This window comes from Crinia signifera, chromosome 8, assembly GCF_055691185.1.
Source record: "Crinia signifera chromosome 8, ASM5569118v1, whole genome shotgun sequence".
NCBI classification, from domain to species: domain Eukaryota; kingdom Metazoa; phylum Chordata; class Amphibia; order Anura; family Myobatrachidae; genus Crinia; species Crinia signifera.
The window spans coordinates 772,034-788,942 of record NC_139224.1 but is presented as its reverse complement, the minus strand read 5'-3'; the positions used below and the strand labels follow the sequence as shown (position 1 = coordinate 788,942).

Below are 16,909 nucleotides of genomic sequence, written 5' to 3'. Positions count from 1 at the left end.
CTCTCTAACAACCGTGCAGGCCGCACGTTCCACATCTGGGGAGCAGGGCTGCCTGTCATCTCTCTTCTTTACACTTTTCCAAACCCACTAAATGGGTGAGAGCTGCATATAGGGTGATAGGGAGGGAGAGGGGGCTGTGGCGGAACACTACTACTACTACTCTAGTACAAACCCTATTTCATCCTTATCTTTGTAAGGATATACTTATGTCTATCCCATGTATGTTTAAATTGGTCTACAGTCTCTACCACCTCTGATTTGAGTCTATTCCACTTGTCCACTTCCCTTTCTATGAAGTAATTAGAGAAATAAAGGGAAAGGTTCTAATTTATCTGGAGAACCTATTTATCTCTAGTTGTGCCGTTTGTACAATGTCACCTAGGTAAACATGAATTTTTGGTTGCCAATATTTACTATGTTTTTATATGACTTATTTTGTGAAGCTACTGTTAACATAACAGATATCGAGGTTTGTATATTATACAAAAGCATGTGTTGTTTTTGTACCAGAAATATTGGCTATGTGACATTTATATTATAATTTATGCTGGATTTTTTTTTCTTGTTTTTTTTTTTTTAATTGCCTTCAAATCACAGGATGTTATGGTAAAATGAAACCGATCACAGTTAAAATAATAAACACTCTAGATAAGAGTGATAGATAACTAGATAAGTTGTGTATATATAGTACTATAGCTAAGAAATGTGCAGGTTTGGAATTACCTATATTTACCCAGATCTCAAAACGGGATCTTATTGGCTATCGGCTGTCACATGTTTTGACTCATGTGACAGCCGGATAGCCAATAAGATCCCGTTTTGAGATCCGAGTAAATCCGAAACTGCACATCTCTAATTTTAATGCCCAGAATATTCCACAACTAGAATATAGTATCATGTAACACCTACTGTTTGAGTAATGTAACACAAATTAAGAAAAAAAAAGTATGTATGTCAAAGGAAATGAAATAGTAAAAAGACAAAATCACTGGGGATACATGCTAACTTCCAAATCTTGGTTTAAGAACAAACGTATACTTGTAACAGTTGTTCTCAGATACGGTGCCAGCATCTGATTCTGGTGGGAATTATATTTGGAATCTAAATTGGATAGTAACATCAAAAGGATACAAATGTTAAAAAACAGCAGATTAGATTATGGTAAAACATGGATTTTTATACTTTAAATATTTTTTTTTTAATTCCATTGGAAGGAAGAATCTTGTGCTAAAGTAAAGATGCCCAATCAGGAGTTTGGGCATCTTACAGATTTCTACACAAAGGGCACTATTGTATTAGCAGCAGTACAGTTTCAGTTGATATAAATGATCATATTTTGTGATTATTGAACAATAGTCATTATCATGGTATCCATTTAGCAGCTGTTTTTATTAGGCAAAAACACATGGGATCGGGGATAAGTTGTTGATCCCGTGTGTTAGCATGGGTCACAGCAGCTGCTTATGGGGGATTGCTTTGCATGCCTGAATAAAACTTGATAACAGTGGGTATCAATGCTAATAGGATAGCCCCCAATGGACTTATTAGCATTGATGAAGCACTGCTGCTAATTGGATATTCCCCAAAGTCTGAAACATCTCCTCCTCTATATTCTCTAGCCTGTAGGAAATCATTTTCCTGCCACAAAAGAGCTAGAAATTAAACAACAGATAAAACAACGTCATTCTAAACCAGTGTTTCTCAATCTCGGTCCCAGGTCATGTTTTCCAGGTCACCTGGCAGGTGCACTGATCATCACCAACTGTCATATTTAAAAAATCTACAGGTGACCTGGAAAACATGACCTGTATGGGGTCCTAAGGGGACAGTTTGAAAACCTGTGCTCTAAAATCTTTTTAAGTTTTGCAACTTAAATGGAAAAAGTAACGCAAGGGGGGTGGGACATTTAACCTAAACTTAATGCAAGTTTAGAAATCACATTTTATATAACATCTAAGCTGATAGGAATGCATTCAATGAACAGCTCCATGTTAATCCAAAATGAGTTATAAAGGTCTGCAAGACACAGACCTCGGTTTAGCTTATTGCAATGTGTGAATCTTTTGCATCTGCACCAAAGATGGTATGGATCAGGAACCTGCACACGGATGGACACTGCTGTTGTGCACGAATTGATCAGACCTTGACAGAAATCATCACCAAATGGATGGAGATGGGATATCTGAGCTGGATCTCTTGCAAGTAGCATTTGGCTGGTGCAGGCATCAATGTTTGAAGACCAGCCAAGCATCGATTGGTGGATTGAATTGGCAGAACAGGGATATAGATTTATGGCCAGCATTGCATAAAAGCTGATGCCTCTGTGTAATGTGTCTCCAGCAGATAGCTTTGATATTAATTACTGTACGTTTATATTGGAACCTGCATATTATGTAAATGTTATCTGTAATCCAGATACATTGCCTTGGTCACTGAAGGACATGCCACCTCTGTTTAACTTTCTTTGGTTACCCCTGATATTCTCTCTTGAACACCCACAGCAACAGGCTAATGTAGCATAGTCTTATATGGCTGAATCATTTTCTAAACAATATGCAATGACATTTAGGTCATCCTGAATATATTATGATTTTTCCAGTTCTTGTATGTATGGTTAACACAGACAGTGGTTGTCAAATTCCTGGTTAACGGTAAATGTAAGCATTAGGAAATATATCATGTTTCACCTTAACTGCCGAGAACTTTAATAGGAAAAAATAAACGGCAAGTAAGACAAAGATCTATTTTTGTAGATTTTAATAGGCCACAAGAATGTGCCATGTAGCTATTTAGGAATCGGAGATATCTATAGCTCATGTTTATGATATGTTCTGTATTTAGAAATGGTTTTTGGACCACATTTATATCAGCACTAAATTCCATAGCTCAGACAATATGTTATTGTTCGTTATCCAGGACCTGCATAATGTACTATAAATATATAGAAGTACAATTCAGCAATGTTCTAGTTTATGCAAAGATCCCGCTGCAGAGAGCACTCAGAGCTTTTGTTCCTTGGTATAGTTAATCAGGGTCAACGCGTTTCACAGCTACTCGTGTATTTTATATATCTTCTACAGAGTTCCCCCTATATAAAGTCACCCTCACTGCCCAGTACTGTCAGATGAAAAGTACATTAAATTGCACTTATTACATATCTGGCCCACTTTATAATTCCAAATAGAAAGGACTGTGATAACATTATCAGTGCTAGCTATTAGCAGGCCACTCAGAAGCAAAGAGACAAAAGGTTTATGGAGTTTTTAGAAAATCCTGGTACAAAGTATGAGTGGGGATGCGGGGTGGGGTCCCCATGCGAGTGTGTGTGGGAAATGTCCTAGCTCTTTGAATAGTCCTGACACAATAGATCACCAAAGCAGAGCCGGATTTAGACCTCATGAGGCCCTAGTCAAGTCCAGTGTCAGTGTGCTTTCCACCACTCCATCCAACACTTGGCATTGGACTTGCTGATGTGAGGTTTGCATGCAGCTGCTCGGTCATGAAAATCCATTCCATTAAGCTCCAGTCCCACAGTTTATGTGCTTACAGTAATTCCAGTGCCATTTTGGAAGTCTTCAGCTATGGAATCAGCAGAGCGTAGGCGACTTTTACACACCCTGCGCCTTAGCACTCGTTCAACTCGCTTTGTTATTTTACGTGGTCTTCTGCTTCTGGGCTGAGTTGCTATTGTTCCTAAATGCTTTCACTTTCTTATAATATCACTTAAGGCTCCCATGCACTACTGCGATTTGGTCCGATTTGACCCGATTCTGACGGATCGGGATGATAAATTGGACCAAATTGCATGTGTTGAACACTCTATGCAACACGATGCGTGGTCCCATGCGCATCGGGTCGGACCCTAGAGAATGAACCTCCTGGACATCTATCATATCGGACCCATCAGCTGCACATCGTGGCGCCAGTGGGTCCGAGCAGCAGCCAGTGTGCGAAGGGGCCGTCCGCTGATTGACTGACTGAACTCTCTCAACCAATCAGCGACCGGCCAGTCTTTTGACAGGTTTTCTTTTTCCAATTCTCCAGGCCCCCGGGAGTTGCGAGGGAGCTCAAAGGAAATTAGGTCTGACTTGTTCTCAGGACAAATCGGCCTAATGTATGGGGGTCTTGAGAGTTGACAGCTGAATATCCAGCAAGGATGTCATTTCACAGTATTATTATTTATAAGGCGCCACAAGTGGCACGCAGCACCATACATATAGAACACATTAGAACAGTACAAGGTACACAGAACTAGACCTAACAGCGACAGAAGAACAAAAACAGAGCAAAATGAACAGCACACCTTCTGGTACACAATACAGCTGAGATATAAGGAAGTGAATGAGAATAGAGAACTGTAACTGAAATGCAAGAAGAGTGCTGTGAGAACAGGAGGGAGGAGGGCCCTGCTCTAAGGAGGGAGGGGGATACAGACAGGTGACATGAGGTGCAGGTAAGGAGACCTGAGGCAAGAAGTGAGCATGGCAGGGATGGTCAGGACATGAGGCAGCAGGTAGAGAGAAAGTAGTCCTCTCCCTCCTCCTAACCCCCCCCCCCCCCAACTGCACCCTTGACTCCCTACAGCCCTGCACTGTGGCCCATGCCACAACACAGAAAGCATGCAGAGTGAAAAGGTATTGCACAGGATTGAGGAACCATGGCTCTGGTACAATAGTGTAGTTTATAAAGATAACGTCAAAATAGAGAAAAGAAAAATAAATACAATTAGGGTAAGTAGTGTGAGAAGCAGGTGTAGAGGGACACACACAGTGCAGAGAAGCAGGTGTAGAGGGACACACACAGTGCAGAGAAGCAGGTGTAGAGGGACACACACAGTGCAGAGAAGCAGGTGTAGAGGGACACACACAGTGCAGAGAAGCAGGTGTAGAGGGACACACACAGTGCAGAGAAGCAGGTGTAGAGGGACACACACAGTGCAGAGAAGCAGGTGTAGAGGGACACACACAGTGCAGAGAAGCAGGTGTAGAGGGACACACACAGTGCAGAGAAGCAGGTGTAGAGGGACACACACAGTGCAGAGAAGCAGGTGTAGAGGGACACACACAGTGCAGAGAAGCAGGTGTAGAGGGACACACACAGTGCAGAGAAGCAGGTGTAGAGGGACACACACAGTGCAGAGAAGCAGGTGTAGAGGGACACACACAGTGCAGAGAAGCAGGTGTAGAGGGACACATACAGTGCAGAGAGAATTGATGTAGAATCTGGCACACTGAAATGGTTACAGAGAAAATACGACTAGTGATATTATAGGTTGAACAGAAAGTACTGGCTATGACCCTAGGTCTTGGAGATCTGCAGGCAGGGAGGACGTCCAGGCTGTGCATTCGGTATGTGTTGAAGGTGGAGAAGTCCTTAACTCACTGTTGTATGTTGATAGCAGTCTGTTTGGGTGATATTAGAACAGGGGTGGGGAACCTTTTGGGGTCCAAGGGCCGTTTGCATTGAGGCATAATGCCTCGGGGGCCATTTAAAAAAAAAAACTTACAAATCAACCTGCGGCAGCCGTCCCACGCTCTGTTTTCGAGTCGCTGGTCTGTGTGGTTTGGCGGCTGTGCAGGGAGTCTCATACAGGGGAAATCTTGCGAGAGGTCGGTAGCTCTCATGAGATTTTCCCTGTACTTGACTCGCTGTACAGCCATCGGGCGGGTGGGCGGACCTACAAAGACCGACTCCGGGGGCCGTATACGGCCTGCGGGCCGGAGGTTCGCACCACTGTATTAGAAGGTAGATGGGTGTCCTCTCCTGTTTGTCTCTGGAATGTCTCCAATATTCTTATATTTCCTCACACTTTACATTACACACTTCACAGTCGCACACGGCAATCAGCCTTTCAGATTCAGACTAAGTAGAAATGTCTGAGACCTGTGTCTGGGCCTTAATTGATAGCCCCACCCACAGCAAAAGGTTTACTGCGAAGTGTGAATAGGGAAAGTTAAATACACCCCCCACTAATACAATATCCTTTCCTGCCCAAATACAGACTAAACAATAACAAATATAAGTCATTCACTATGCAGGGATGTTAGGAGTATGAATCCAAATTACCAGTAGGGTTTGTTACAGCAGAAAAAACGTGTCTATGCAGGTATGTTAGGAGTATGAATCCAAATTACCCGTGGAGCACAGAAGGGAGTCAGATCAGATGAAGGATCTCCGGAATATCTCCAATATTCTTTTATTTCCATATCATGGAAAGCTGGCATTCTATCACAGTATCCTGCTTACAATGAGCTGTTCAGACCCACCTATTTTGTATCATAACATTTTTTGGAAATGGAGACAGCATGGCTACAGTAAGTCCTTTTTTTGTATACACGTGTGGCAAAGGGTCTGATTGAAACACCTAAGTTCAATAATTAACAGGTATGGGCAAATACTTTTGTCTTTTTTCTGTTTCTTTGGGGTTTTTTTTATATTTCTTACATGCATAAGTGGGTTTTTAATTAATTGCTACACCAGAGCATTCCAAGTAGCAGGGATTACCCCGCGCATGCATGCCCGATGTACCAAATCTCGTAGCTCATGGAGTACATGTAAATATTTGAGGGTTTTACATCACAGTTTTAGGCGTGAGGTATTTAACTGAGTAGGGTTTTGTCGCGCTGCAGGGATTTAAGCTGGCAATAGCTATCTAATACCCCTTTCACATTGGAAAAACCTGCTTTCAACCCAATTTTCTAAACGTGTCTTAAAACTGGTCAAAAGCCAGTTAAACCCCTTTCATATTGCATGATGTAAAGGTATATTGCAGTTTAAATACCGTTTTGTACCTTTCAGATTCAACCCGTTTCACCCATAGAAAGCCATACAATGTCATTTTAAATGTTTTTTTCCTGCTTGTGGGCGGAGATCATATGTGGTTATCATTTGTAGCAAATACCGTTTCTGAGCTGTTCAGACTGCAGGGAAAACGGCTCAGAAACGTGTAGGATCCTGCTTTTAACACGTGTCAAAATACCGGTTTTCTGTAACTGGTAAATTGACAATGTAGCTTTCACATTGCAGCTGGAACCGTTTTAAAGCACTAAAAAAATGGCAATATACCGTGTTACAGCTGCAATGTGAAAGGAGTATAATTGAATGGGGGGGTTAAAATTAAGGGCCCCTTAAGGCCCCCTTACACTTGTCCAACTTATTGTCCAACAAGTTGGACCTGATTGACTTGAGATTTATCCTATGTGCAGGAGGATCAATCTCTTGCAATCTCTTGGTTATACCCAATGGCACGGCATTGTGCATTGGTTCCTACACATCAGGCCATAAGATTTTGTCAGATAAATGTACCCAATTCACCTGAATTGGGTCAAATCTGACAAAATCTCGCAAGTGTTAGAGGCTGACACTCTCCCTCTATAGCTTCTCATTAACCAGCATTACTATCGAATAATTGAATAGTTCCTTACAGGATAATTACCTGTTTTCTCAGGATTCTAGGAAGATTCATCCAAATTTGGGTATCTACTGGACATTGAGCAACTATGAGCTGTATACTGTATGTCACTGAGCATTATTTCATTGCAACGTGTCATAGCCATGAGTATCCTACAGGGGGTGCATATGCAGTCATTGTTTCTATCCCCAGTTAGTGTGTGTTATACATTTTCGGTTTGCACACCATGCTCTTGAGCATATTTCTTTCTTTAGTTACAGTTTCTTATATATATATTGTTGGATATAAGCCTATGAACCAGGCTCTTTGTTTTCAGGAAAATGCTTGCATCTCATTATCCATCAATCTAGATCCCCTGGGAAACAAGAAAAAAGGATATAAAATATCCAAAAAAGGCGCTGGTGTATGAGACTGCTTGGCTAATGAAGCAGCAGTCTAAAAAGAGGGGGAGTCAGCCCCAATACAATGGTAAAAAGGAAGAAAGGTGGTCGACTGCGCTAGGTGGATGTAAATGGTGTGGATCCACCCATCCAATTTTTCCAAACGGATTACAAATCATAAAATCTACCAACTGGATTGGACTCTTATGACCGACCGAAGGGTGAATATAAATATCAGTGTCACTTTTTATCTTATTTTATTGTCTTATTATATGTGATTTATTTTAATAAATTGTATAACTTTTTTCATCATACACCTGACCTTTTTCCATTCATTGTGTATAGTTAACCATTTACATCCACCTAGCGCAGTCGACCACCTTTCTTCCTTTTTAGATCCCCTGGGAAGTTTGAAAGTAGCAGGGCATCCATTGCTAAAGAGCCCATCACATCATATTTGATTGGTTTGCATTTAGTCATGTGACTAAATGGGGATGTATATTCACACCCATTTTGTCTGGGTTGTCTTTCCCTGTTAAGAATTTTAAATTTAGTTTGCATTAAATATATATTTTTATTTTCGATGTTTTACCTTTATTTGAAATACAGTTTAATAAGCCACATTACCGCTTTGTCTAAGCATAGGAGCCATGTCACAGTACTGTCATGATAAACTGTCCTACCAGCCATCATTAGTAAGGGGGTCATTCAGACCTGATCACTGGGCTGTGATTTCGGAGGCCGAGCGATTATCGAACGACTGCACATGCATACGAATCGTAACGTGCATGCGCAAGGCTATCCAGCATTAAAATCCAGTCTCTTTTTCAATCGCAAGCTGTATGCAAGTGGATTGATAGAAAGCCTGTGTTTGTGCGTGCCACTTGGCCTGCTTCTGGGAGTGCCCAGGTGTTTTCATGGAGGGTATGTGACTCCAGCTCCGGCCTTGATCAACTGGTTTCTATCACACCGGCAGAATAGGTCCTGGGTTACGTACAGGCTGCACACACTGGTTACATTATTTGATGGTGAGTTGTGAATGGATTTGCAACTGATCACAGGCCTGCAATATACTCGAAAGCCAACCGTAGGCTTCCATTGGGTGGGATTTCACTCTGGTGGGTGGCAGCTATCAGATCGAATGGTTCTACAAATAAGCAGAGAAGCGAACAGGTCTGAATAACCCCCTAAGTGATAAAGGATGTAACTTGTCCATGAGATTTATGTACAGGTTGAACACCGATTATCCGGCATCGTTGGTTCCAGCACTGAGCTGGATTACCGATTTCATTGGCTTATCGGTGGTACCATCTGTAAGCAGGAAGCCCCCACAGTGTGACCTCCGCAGTACCAATTGCCCCCCGCAACACCTGCATCTCGAGCCTCCCACTGCCTCTCTAAACCCTCCCACTGCCCTCGTAAGGGGTGTGGTATAGGGTTCCAACAGTCATTAGCCCGATGTCGGGATCCCGACTGGTCGGACTCAGACAGCATGGCGAGCGCAACAAAGCCCCTCTTGGGCTCGCTGTGCTTGCCACCTATTCTATTCTCCCTCTATGGGGGTCGTGGACCCCCACGAGGGAGAATAGCCGGTGGCCGTCGAGAATTCGTCTGTCTGTGTTTTAACAGTCCCGACGTCGGGTAAATGACTGTCGGGACCCCGTCCGGCATCCCCTCGTAAGTGCTTCTAAGTCCACAGTCCCTTCTACATCTAACATCCTAACAATCCTCACTTCCCCCCAGCACTTGATGTGTCCAGATTAAGGGGGCGATTCTGGTCTTGCCGCTACGTTGTGAATTTGCAACGGCGACCGATGTTTTCTGCCTACGCATGTGCAGTCTTGCATAGTCTCTGTAGCGCTTGCAGCAGGGTGGGGGTGGGAGGGTTTGTGCAGGAAGCAGAGAGGGGAACACCCACTAAAACGCTGATTGTGCCCAGAAAAATGCTTGGCGTCCGATGTTCACATAGCAGGGCGCCGCTAATCTGTCATCAGGGAGTGACTTAGATTAGCGAGCGCTTCAGAAATCATTGGATGGTTGGCGACAATCAAATTATTTCACCAACCCATGCAAGGATGCAAATAGACATATATTGTATGCAATCATCCATTTGCAGTGTTGTGGGGAAAATCGGTTAATAGCGGGAGATGGGCGGCGCTACAAGGCTTGCAGAGCAGTGAACTGCGGCTTTGCGTGCCAGCCAGAATGTGGGCCTTAAGGAGGTGCCGGCTAATCGGCGATCAACCTGTATTATCATTTGTGCGGCCATTGAGGTAATATGAGACAAGAAATGGCATTACTGCATTAGAGCCTTTCAGGAAGAAGAGTCAGATGTCTTACATGATGTTTGTTGAGGATAAAACTAGAAATATACATACAGTACAGCAGTGGTTGTAAACTCTTCCCTAACAGTAATCACATTATCATATGTCAACAAAACTGGGAAAAACAAAAGTTATCATTCTGCGAACGTAACACTGTGGCCTTACTGTGATCGCCAACAGAAGCATCATTCTCATGCCTGTTTTATTACTCTGAACGCCCCAAAATAAATACAAGCTTTATGCTATTGCTGTATTTGTCATCTATACAATAAAATAAATTATATTTCTCCAGATTTAGCACATAGCAGGGGGCTAATGTAACTGAATACAGCTTATCTTATGTACAATCTATAGGAAATGTTTTCCCCGCTGTTTGTATGACACATTCTTTAAAAGTCTTGATACATCTCCTCCTGGATTTAGGCCCTTATTCTGGTTTACTCGCAAAGGCAAATTCCTTCTCAAATGGACAAAACCATGTGCACTGCAGGTGGGGCAGATGTAACATGTGCAGAGAGAGTTAGATTTGGGTGGGTTCATTTGTTTCTGTGCAGAGATATACTCGCTGCTTTTTTTTTTACACTGCAATATACTGTAGATCCCACCCAAATCTAATTCCTCTGCACAAGTTACATCTGCCCCACCTGCAGTGTACATGGTATATTAAAAGCCAAGCTGCAATTCTTGAACGTCAGCTATGCCCTGACTGACAAGTCACGTTCTGCTTTCCCATTATTGTCAGTGTATCCCTAGAAGTCATGTGACAGCATAGCTACATATATATATAGCCACTTGTTCTAATGATAACGTCTGTATTGGTCCCCAGCTAGCCCGCCATCTCCTTATGTGTCATTTTTTTTGCAGTGTTTCTTTTTCTATTAAGGAATGAAATCGTTTCACAGCAGACTACGTAGAATACTAGGTCAGGGTTATTATTGAACTTGTCTCAGAGATCCGTTCTGTGTAATCATTTCACCAGTGACTGGGAGGTGTCCCTGGAAACGTAGCCAATGGTATCTGTGTAATCATTTCACCAGTGACTGGGAGGTGTCCCTGGAAACTTAGCCAATGGTATCTGTGTAATCATTTCACCAGTGACTGGGAGGTGTCCCTGGAAACGTAGCCAATGGTATCTGTGTAATCATTTCACCAGTGACTGGGAGGTGTCCCTGGAAACGTAGCCAATGGTATCTGTGTAATCATTTCACCAGTGACTGGGAGGTGTCCCTGGAAACGTAGCCAATGGTATCTGTGTAATCATTTCACCAGTGACTGGGAGGTGTCCCTGGAAACGTAGCCAATGGTATCTGTGTAATCATTTCACCAGTGACTGGGAGGTGTCCCTGGAAACGTAGCCAATGGTATCTGTGTAATCATTTCACCAGTGACTGGGAGGTGTCCCTGGAAACGTAGCCAATGGTATCTGTGTAATCATTTCACCAGTGACTGGGAGGTGTCCCTGGAAACGTAGCCAATGGTATCTGTGTAATCATTTCACCAGTGACTGGGAGGTGTCCCTGGAAACGTAGCCAATGGTATCTGTGTAATCATTTCACCAGTGACTGGGAGGTGTCCCTGGAAACGTAGCCAATGGTATCTGTGTAATCATTTCACCAGTGACTGGGAGGTGTCCCTGGAAACGTAGCCAATGGTATCTGTGTAATCATTTCACCAGTGACTGGGAGGTGTCCCTGGAAACGTAGCCAATGGTATCTGTGTAATCATTTCACCAGTGACTGGGAGGTGTCCCTGGAAACGTAGCCAATGGTATCTGTGTAACAGCCGCTGTGTTGCTCAGTTCCCGTTACCTATTAGCAGTAGCTACTTCGTGGACTGGTTGACAGGCACACTGGTGTGAAACGAAGGTCTCTTGCAGTGCGCATCTGGTGGGTAGACGGTCGTTAGGTCGACATGCCGTGGGTCGACCACTATAGATCAACACATGAAGGTTGACGTGGCGCAAAGGTCAACAGGGTCAAAAGGTCGTCACAAGCATTATGTCAACAATGGGAAGGTGGACAGTCAAAAGGTCGACAGGAGTTTTCCCCTTTTTTTTTTCTTTGAGCTGACATGTGCCGACAGGTGGTATTTCATGCCCTACCATCCACCAGGACATGGAGGGAGAATATAACCATGCGATCACAGATCACCATGCAAGGGGCCGTGGAGCACTTTGTCTACTGTGTCGACATTCGGGACAAAAGTGAAAAACTCATGTGGATCATTTGACTGTCGACCTTCCCATTGTCAACCAAATGTCTGTGTCGACATTTTGACCCTCTCAACCTTTTTATGTGCCGATCTAAGCCCTGTCGACCTTAATCTGATCAACCCAATGACCCATACCTATCTGATGGGCTTCATAAATGACCATTATGTGTAAGTAATTGGTGTGTTCTGTCCCTTACAGTAAGCCTCACACTGAGGGCACGAAGTCTGGATAGTCACGATCATATGTGCTGGTATGTGCTGCTATGTGCTGGCATGTGCTGCTATGTGCTGCTATGTGCTGGTATGTGGCATGTGCTGGCGTGTGCTGGTATGTGCTGCTATGTGCTGGTATGTGCTGCTATGTGCTGGTATGTGGCATGTGCTGGCGTGTGCTGGTGTGTGCTGCTATGTGCTGGCATGTGCTGCTATGTGCTGGTATGTGGCATGTGCTGGCGTGTGCTGGTGTGTGCTGCTGTGTGCTGGTATGTGCTGCTATGTGCTGGTATGTGCTGCTATGTGCTGCTATGTGCTGGTATGTGGCATGTGCTGGCGTGTGCTGCTATGTGCTGGTATGTGGCATGTGCTGGCGTGTGCTGGTATGTGCTGCTATGTGCTGGTATGTGCTGCTATGTGCTGGTATGTGGCATGTGCTGGCGTGTGCTGGTGTGTGCTGCTATGTGCTGGCATGTGCTGCTATGTGCTGGTATGTGGCATGTGCTGGCGTGTGCTGCTGTGTGCTGGTATGTGCTGCTATGTGCTGCTATGTGCTGGTATGTGGCATGTGCTGGCATGTGCTGCTATGTGCTGGTATGTGGCATGTGCTGGCATGTGCTGCTATGTGCTGGTATGTGCTGGCATGTGCTGGTATGTGGCATGTGCTGGCGTGTGCTGGTGTGTGCTGGTATGTGCTGCTATGTGCTGGTATGTGCTGGTATGTGCCAGTAAGGCAGCTAAAGTGAATTGTTTTCTTTTCACTTCCTTAAAACGAGCCATTGTTTTATTCTTTCGTCTGGAAGGCAGAACAAAGTACCTCTTAATGCCATTATTTATGGACCCTTCTTCAGTGTAATGCTCTGGCATTTCCATATTTTGTTAAACAATTTCCTTTGGCTTGAGAAGAAATACAACATCTTATCTGCAAACATTCTTTCGCTACATGTGTGTGGCTGGAGGACTGAGAGCATTTCTATATCATAATATAAATCCAACTTTCTCCAAGTGTATTTCATAGGGATGGCCAAATATACTGTAGGCCCGATTCCTGCTTGTATGGAACTGCACAGCCGCAAGGAAGCAGCTGTGTGCGATTCCGTATAATTCGAATGCAGCAGGAGGTGCCTGTAGGAGAAAGATGCCTCCTGTTCGCATTAGCAAAGATCCAAGTGCTGCATATGAGGACGCAGCCTTGGATCACCTGCAGCAGGCTGAGCGTATGATCCGGGGACCAGGTAGTCTGTGTCCGACAACGCAGACTGTGGACTTGTCGCAGAAGAACGGTAGCCCCCCTCCCCTCATTCTGCTTGCACAAACTCCCAAACATAGTATTTGTCCTTAAACCATTGGAATTACATTCAATCATAAATCAGGTCCATACTGAAAAATACTACTGACCAACAATCATGTTTGGAGTTTGTCCGTCATGCTTTGAGTTCAGAAAACACTTGGTTGGGGCTACACCAACTGATTATCCACAATTCCTGTTATTATAATGTGTAAGTAGTTTAAATCCATTACAGAATAAATTATGAGTGTAAACTAGGGCACAATTTTATTCAGGTTATGTCACTCCAGCTGTTGTGGAACTACAAGTCTCAGCACGTCCTGCCATAAAGAAACCCACATGTTGCTTAAATGACACTGCAATGTGAGCCTTACAGGACACTCAGCGTTGGCACCAAATTTATTGTGGAGTGGAAACCCAGCCCAAGGCAAGATACTTTATCTCCTGTCACATTATAGCTTACAAAAACAGTTCACAGCTATTAACATGGAATTTGTTCTCCAAGTCCCAGTGCAGCTTCCGCACCGAAGATGTGCAAACTTAAATTTTGACTTTTTATTCGTCTGTTTAGTTCTGTATAGTTATTGCTATAATCTGACCTATGTCTAAAAACAAAGTTGGTCATTATCGTTTAGGTTCTTGATTGGAAAATATCCCCTTAGGTTTGCTTCTCATCTTCGGAACTGTAGAAATTGCTCTGTGCACTATAGGAGAAGAGCTGAGATTTTGTTTCAGAAGACATGTCAATCAGGTCAAAGGAGTCGCTCGACAGGAAACTGTCATCGCTGATGACACTCGACGGACGACTTGGACTCTGTGGACTATCAAGGTCAGGAAAGGTCAAGTCGTCCATGGAGTCGGAGAGCCTGAGGGTTGGACAGTTGCCTGGCAGATCCAAGCTGGTGGAAAACCGTCCGTTCTTTTTCAGAATGCCTTTTTTCCTCTTTGCGTGTTTCTCAGGCGTGGTTTTCTGCTCCGGCACTTTGAGGTAAGTCTTCTGGCTTTCCGATGACATGGTCCTCTCTGGGGAAGATGAATAACCCGATTCTCTCTCACTTGTCTTTTTCAAAATTCCTTTTTTTGGCATGTTAAAAGAGCATTCGATATGAACTGACTTGTGTGAGTCGTAGGCGGATGACGTTTGTGCTTCTCTGCTGAGCTCCAAGCGATTCTGAGACAGGTTCTCAGAGAAAGTTGAGTTGAAGAAAGTGCTGTCAAAACTACTCCTCTTTTTCAGGATCCCTTTAGGTTTTAGTCTAGGAACATTCAGTTCGGGTTCTTGAGACTGATTAATGTCATTCTCCTTTTTGGACTTTCTCAAGCAAGCTTCGAACTCTTCTTCCCCCAGTTGGACTTTGCATTGATCTTTCTTTGAGCCTTTGAATCCAGGAGTGTTCTGACACTCAATGTAGCGAGCTAGCAGCGGAGACTGGCACTCGGGTACCATATCACAGTCACAAACCAAGGTGTCGTACCCCCAGTTAACCCACCAGTGATTGGCGATATCTTCAATGCTTGCTCTCCTTGCTGGGTTGACGGTCAGCATCCAGTCGATTAGCCCACAAGCTCCTGTTTCCAAAGAACGAATACTATTATTACCACAGAAAATAATATAAAATGCCAACATATCTTTACAGCTAATTAAGCATTTATCTTTTAACTATCCGCATGCTCAAAAGATCACTCTTTTTAGAAACCGTAACATTGTCAAAATCAGTTTTTTTTTTTAAATGGAGCTTTCATACTGAATGATTGTTAGAGGTGTCGCAATGCTTTAAACCTAAATATCTAGTACAAAAATCAATCTGCTGTTCTAACCAATTTGCTTTGCAGAAGAGGTTTTGCCAAAAGACAAATCTTCCCTTCTGTTGCTATTCTCGGACAGAGGGTGTGGATGTTATTTGCACTATTATGATTTATCAATACCCAAAGCAGAGGCAAGGGGACTAAAGGAAGGCGGTTTGGGCTTTGCTACTTCTGATAAGGCAGGTCACGGCCCACTGCATGGGATCCCAGGCACGGGGCTGGTAAACACTGGATGCATCTAGACATCTAGTGCGACGGATCAAAGTGAGGCAAACGAACGAAAACCATTGGGCATTGAGGTGGACTAAACTGTGGGGGGGGTCTATGGATCATTAGATATACAGCAAGTAGGTTGACAAGTATTAGGTCGACATGACTGAAAGTCGACATGGGTTGGTCGACAAGGTCATTTGGTCGACACAGGTATTGGGTCGACATTTTTTTTTTTACAGTTTTTTGACCCGAATGCCAAAGTCGACATGGACACTGAAACATAGCACCGTGTCCCCTCGCATGGCTCTCTACGCTCGGCACACTATTTTATTCTCCCACCACGCCCTAGTGGATGGTAGGGCATGAAATACTGCCTGTCATCACATGTCGGCTCAAAAAACAGTGAAAAACCCCATGCTTGTGTTGACCTAATGACCCTGTCAACCTAACCTATGCTGACCTTCCTGCATGTCGACATTCAGTCATGTAGACCTTATTCTTGTCGACCTAGTGACTGTATCCCGTGGTGGGTACCTGCTTTCACCTGCCACTGACTGTGCCGCTGCAGCACCAGGGAACCAGCGCTGCCAGACTCGGTAAATTGTAGCGGTTCACTGGCGAGCTGTGCATCCGATGTTCATTTTCCACTGCACACGATGTTTCTGGCTAGCTGGGGGAACGGTGGTAGGTAAGTCACAGTTTGTGGGAGATTTAAACTGAGGGAACATGTGTGTTTTCAGCTGTTAAAAACAAATGCAGACCCAATGAATCAAATCAGAGTATTTTAGGAAACAGTGGAGTCTTGCACTGACCGGAGAGATGAGGAGGCTCTCTGTACCGGCCACTCCCAATCTGCTCTGCCAGTGTTTTATAATTGCTGTTGTCAAACGGCATGCTTCCATGGATTAGTGCATATAGAAGTACACCCAGTGCCCAGCAATCAACCTGCAATACAAACCAAAACCGTTATATATGGAAAGTGAAAATACCAGACGCCAACAGCCTAATTATTACACACGACATAGAGTTGGTATACTGTTATGCGTGATCAGCTATTACCACA

General features: G+C 43.8%; 1 protein-coding gene across 1 annotated transcript in view; it reads right to left on the bottom strand.

Moving 5' to 3' along the window:
- Nucleotides 1-14,077: 14,077 nt before the first annotated feature.
- The window catches only part of LOC146025605 (NUAK family SNF1-like kinase 1), a 58,648-nt gene continuing 55,816 nt past the window's right edge, over nt 14,078-16,909 (bottom strand). Inside the window, exons 6-7 of the mRNA XM_083155531.1 lie at nt 16,659-16,791; nt 14,078-15,396 (exon numbers count right to left, since the gene is read on the bottom strand). Of these exons, the coding sequence (XP_083011657.1) occupies nt 14,486-15,396; nt 16,659-16,791 (1,044 nt within the window). The 3' untranslated portion in view covers nt 14,078-14,485. The remainder of the gene's footprint in view (nt 15,397-16,658; nt 16,792-16,909) is intronic.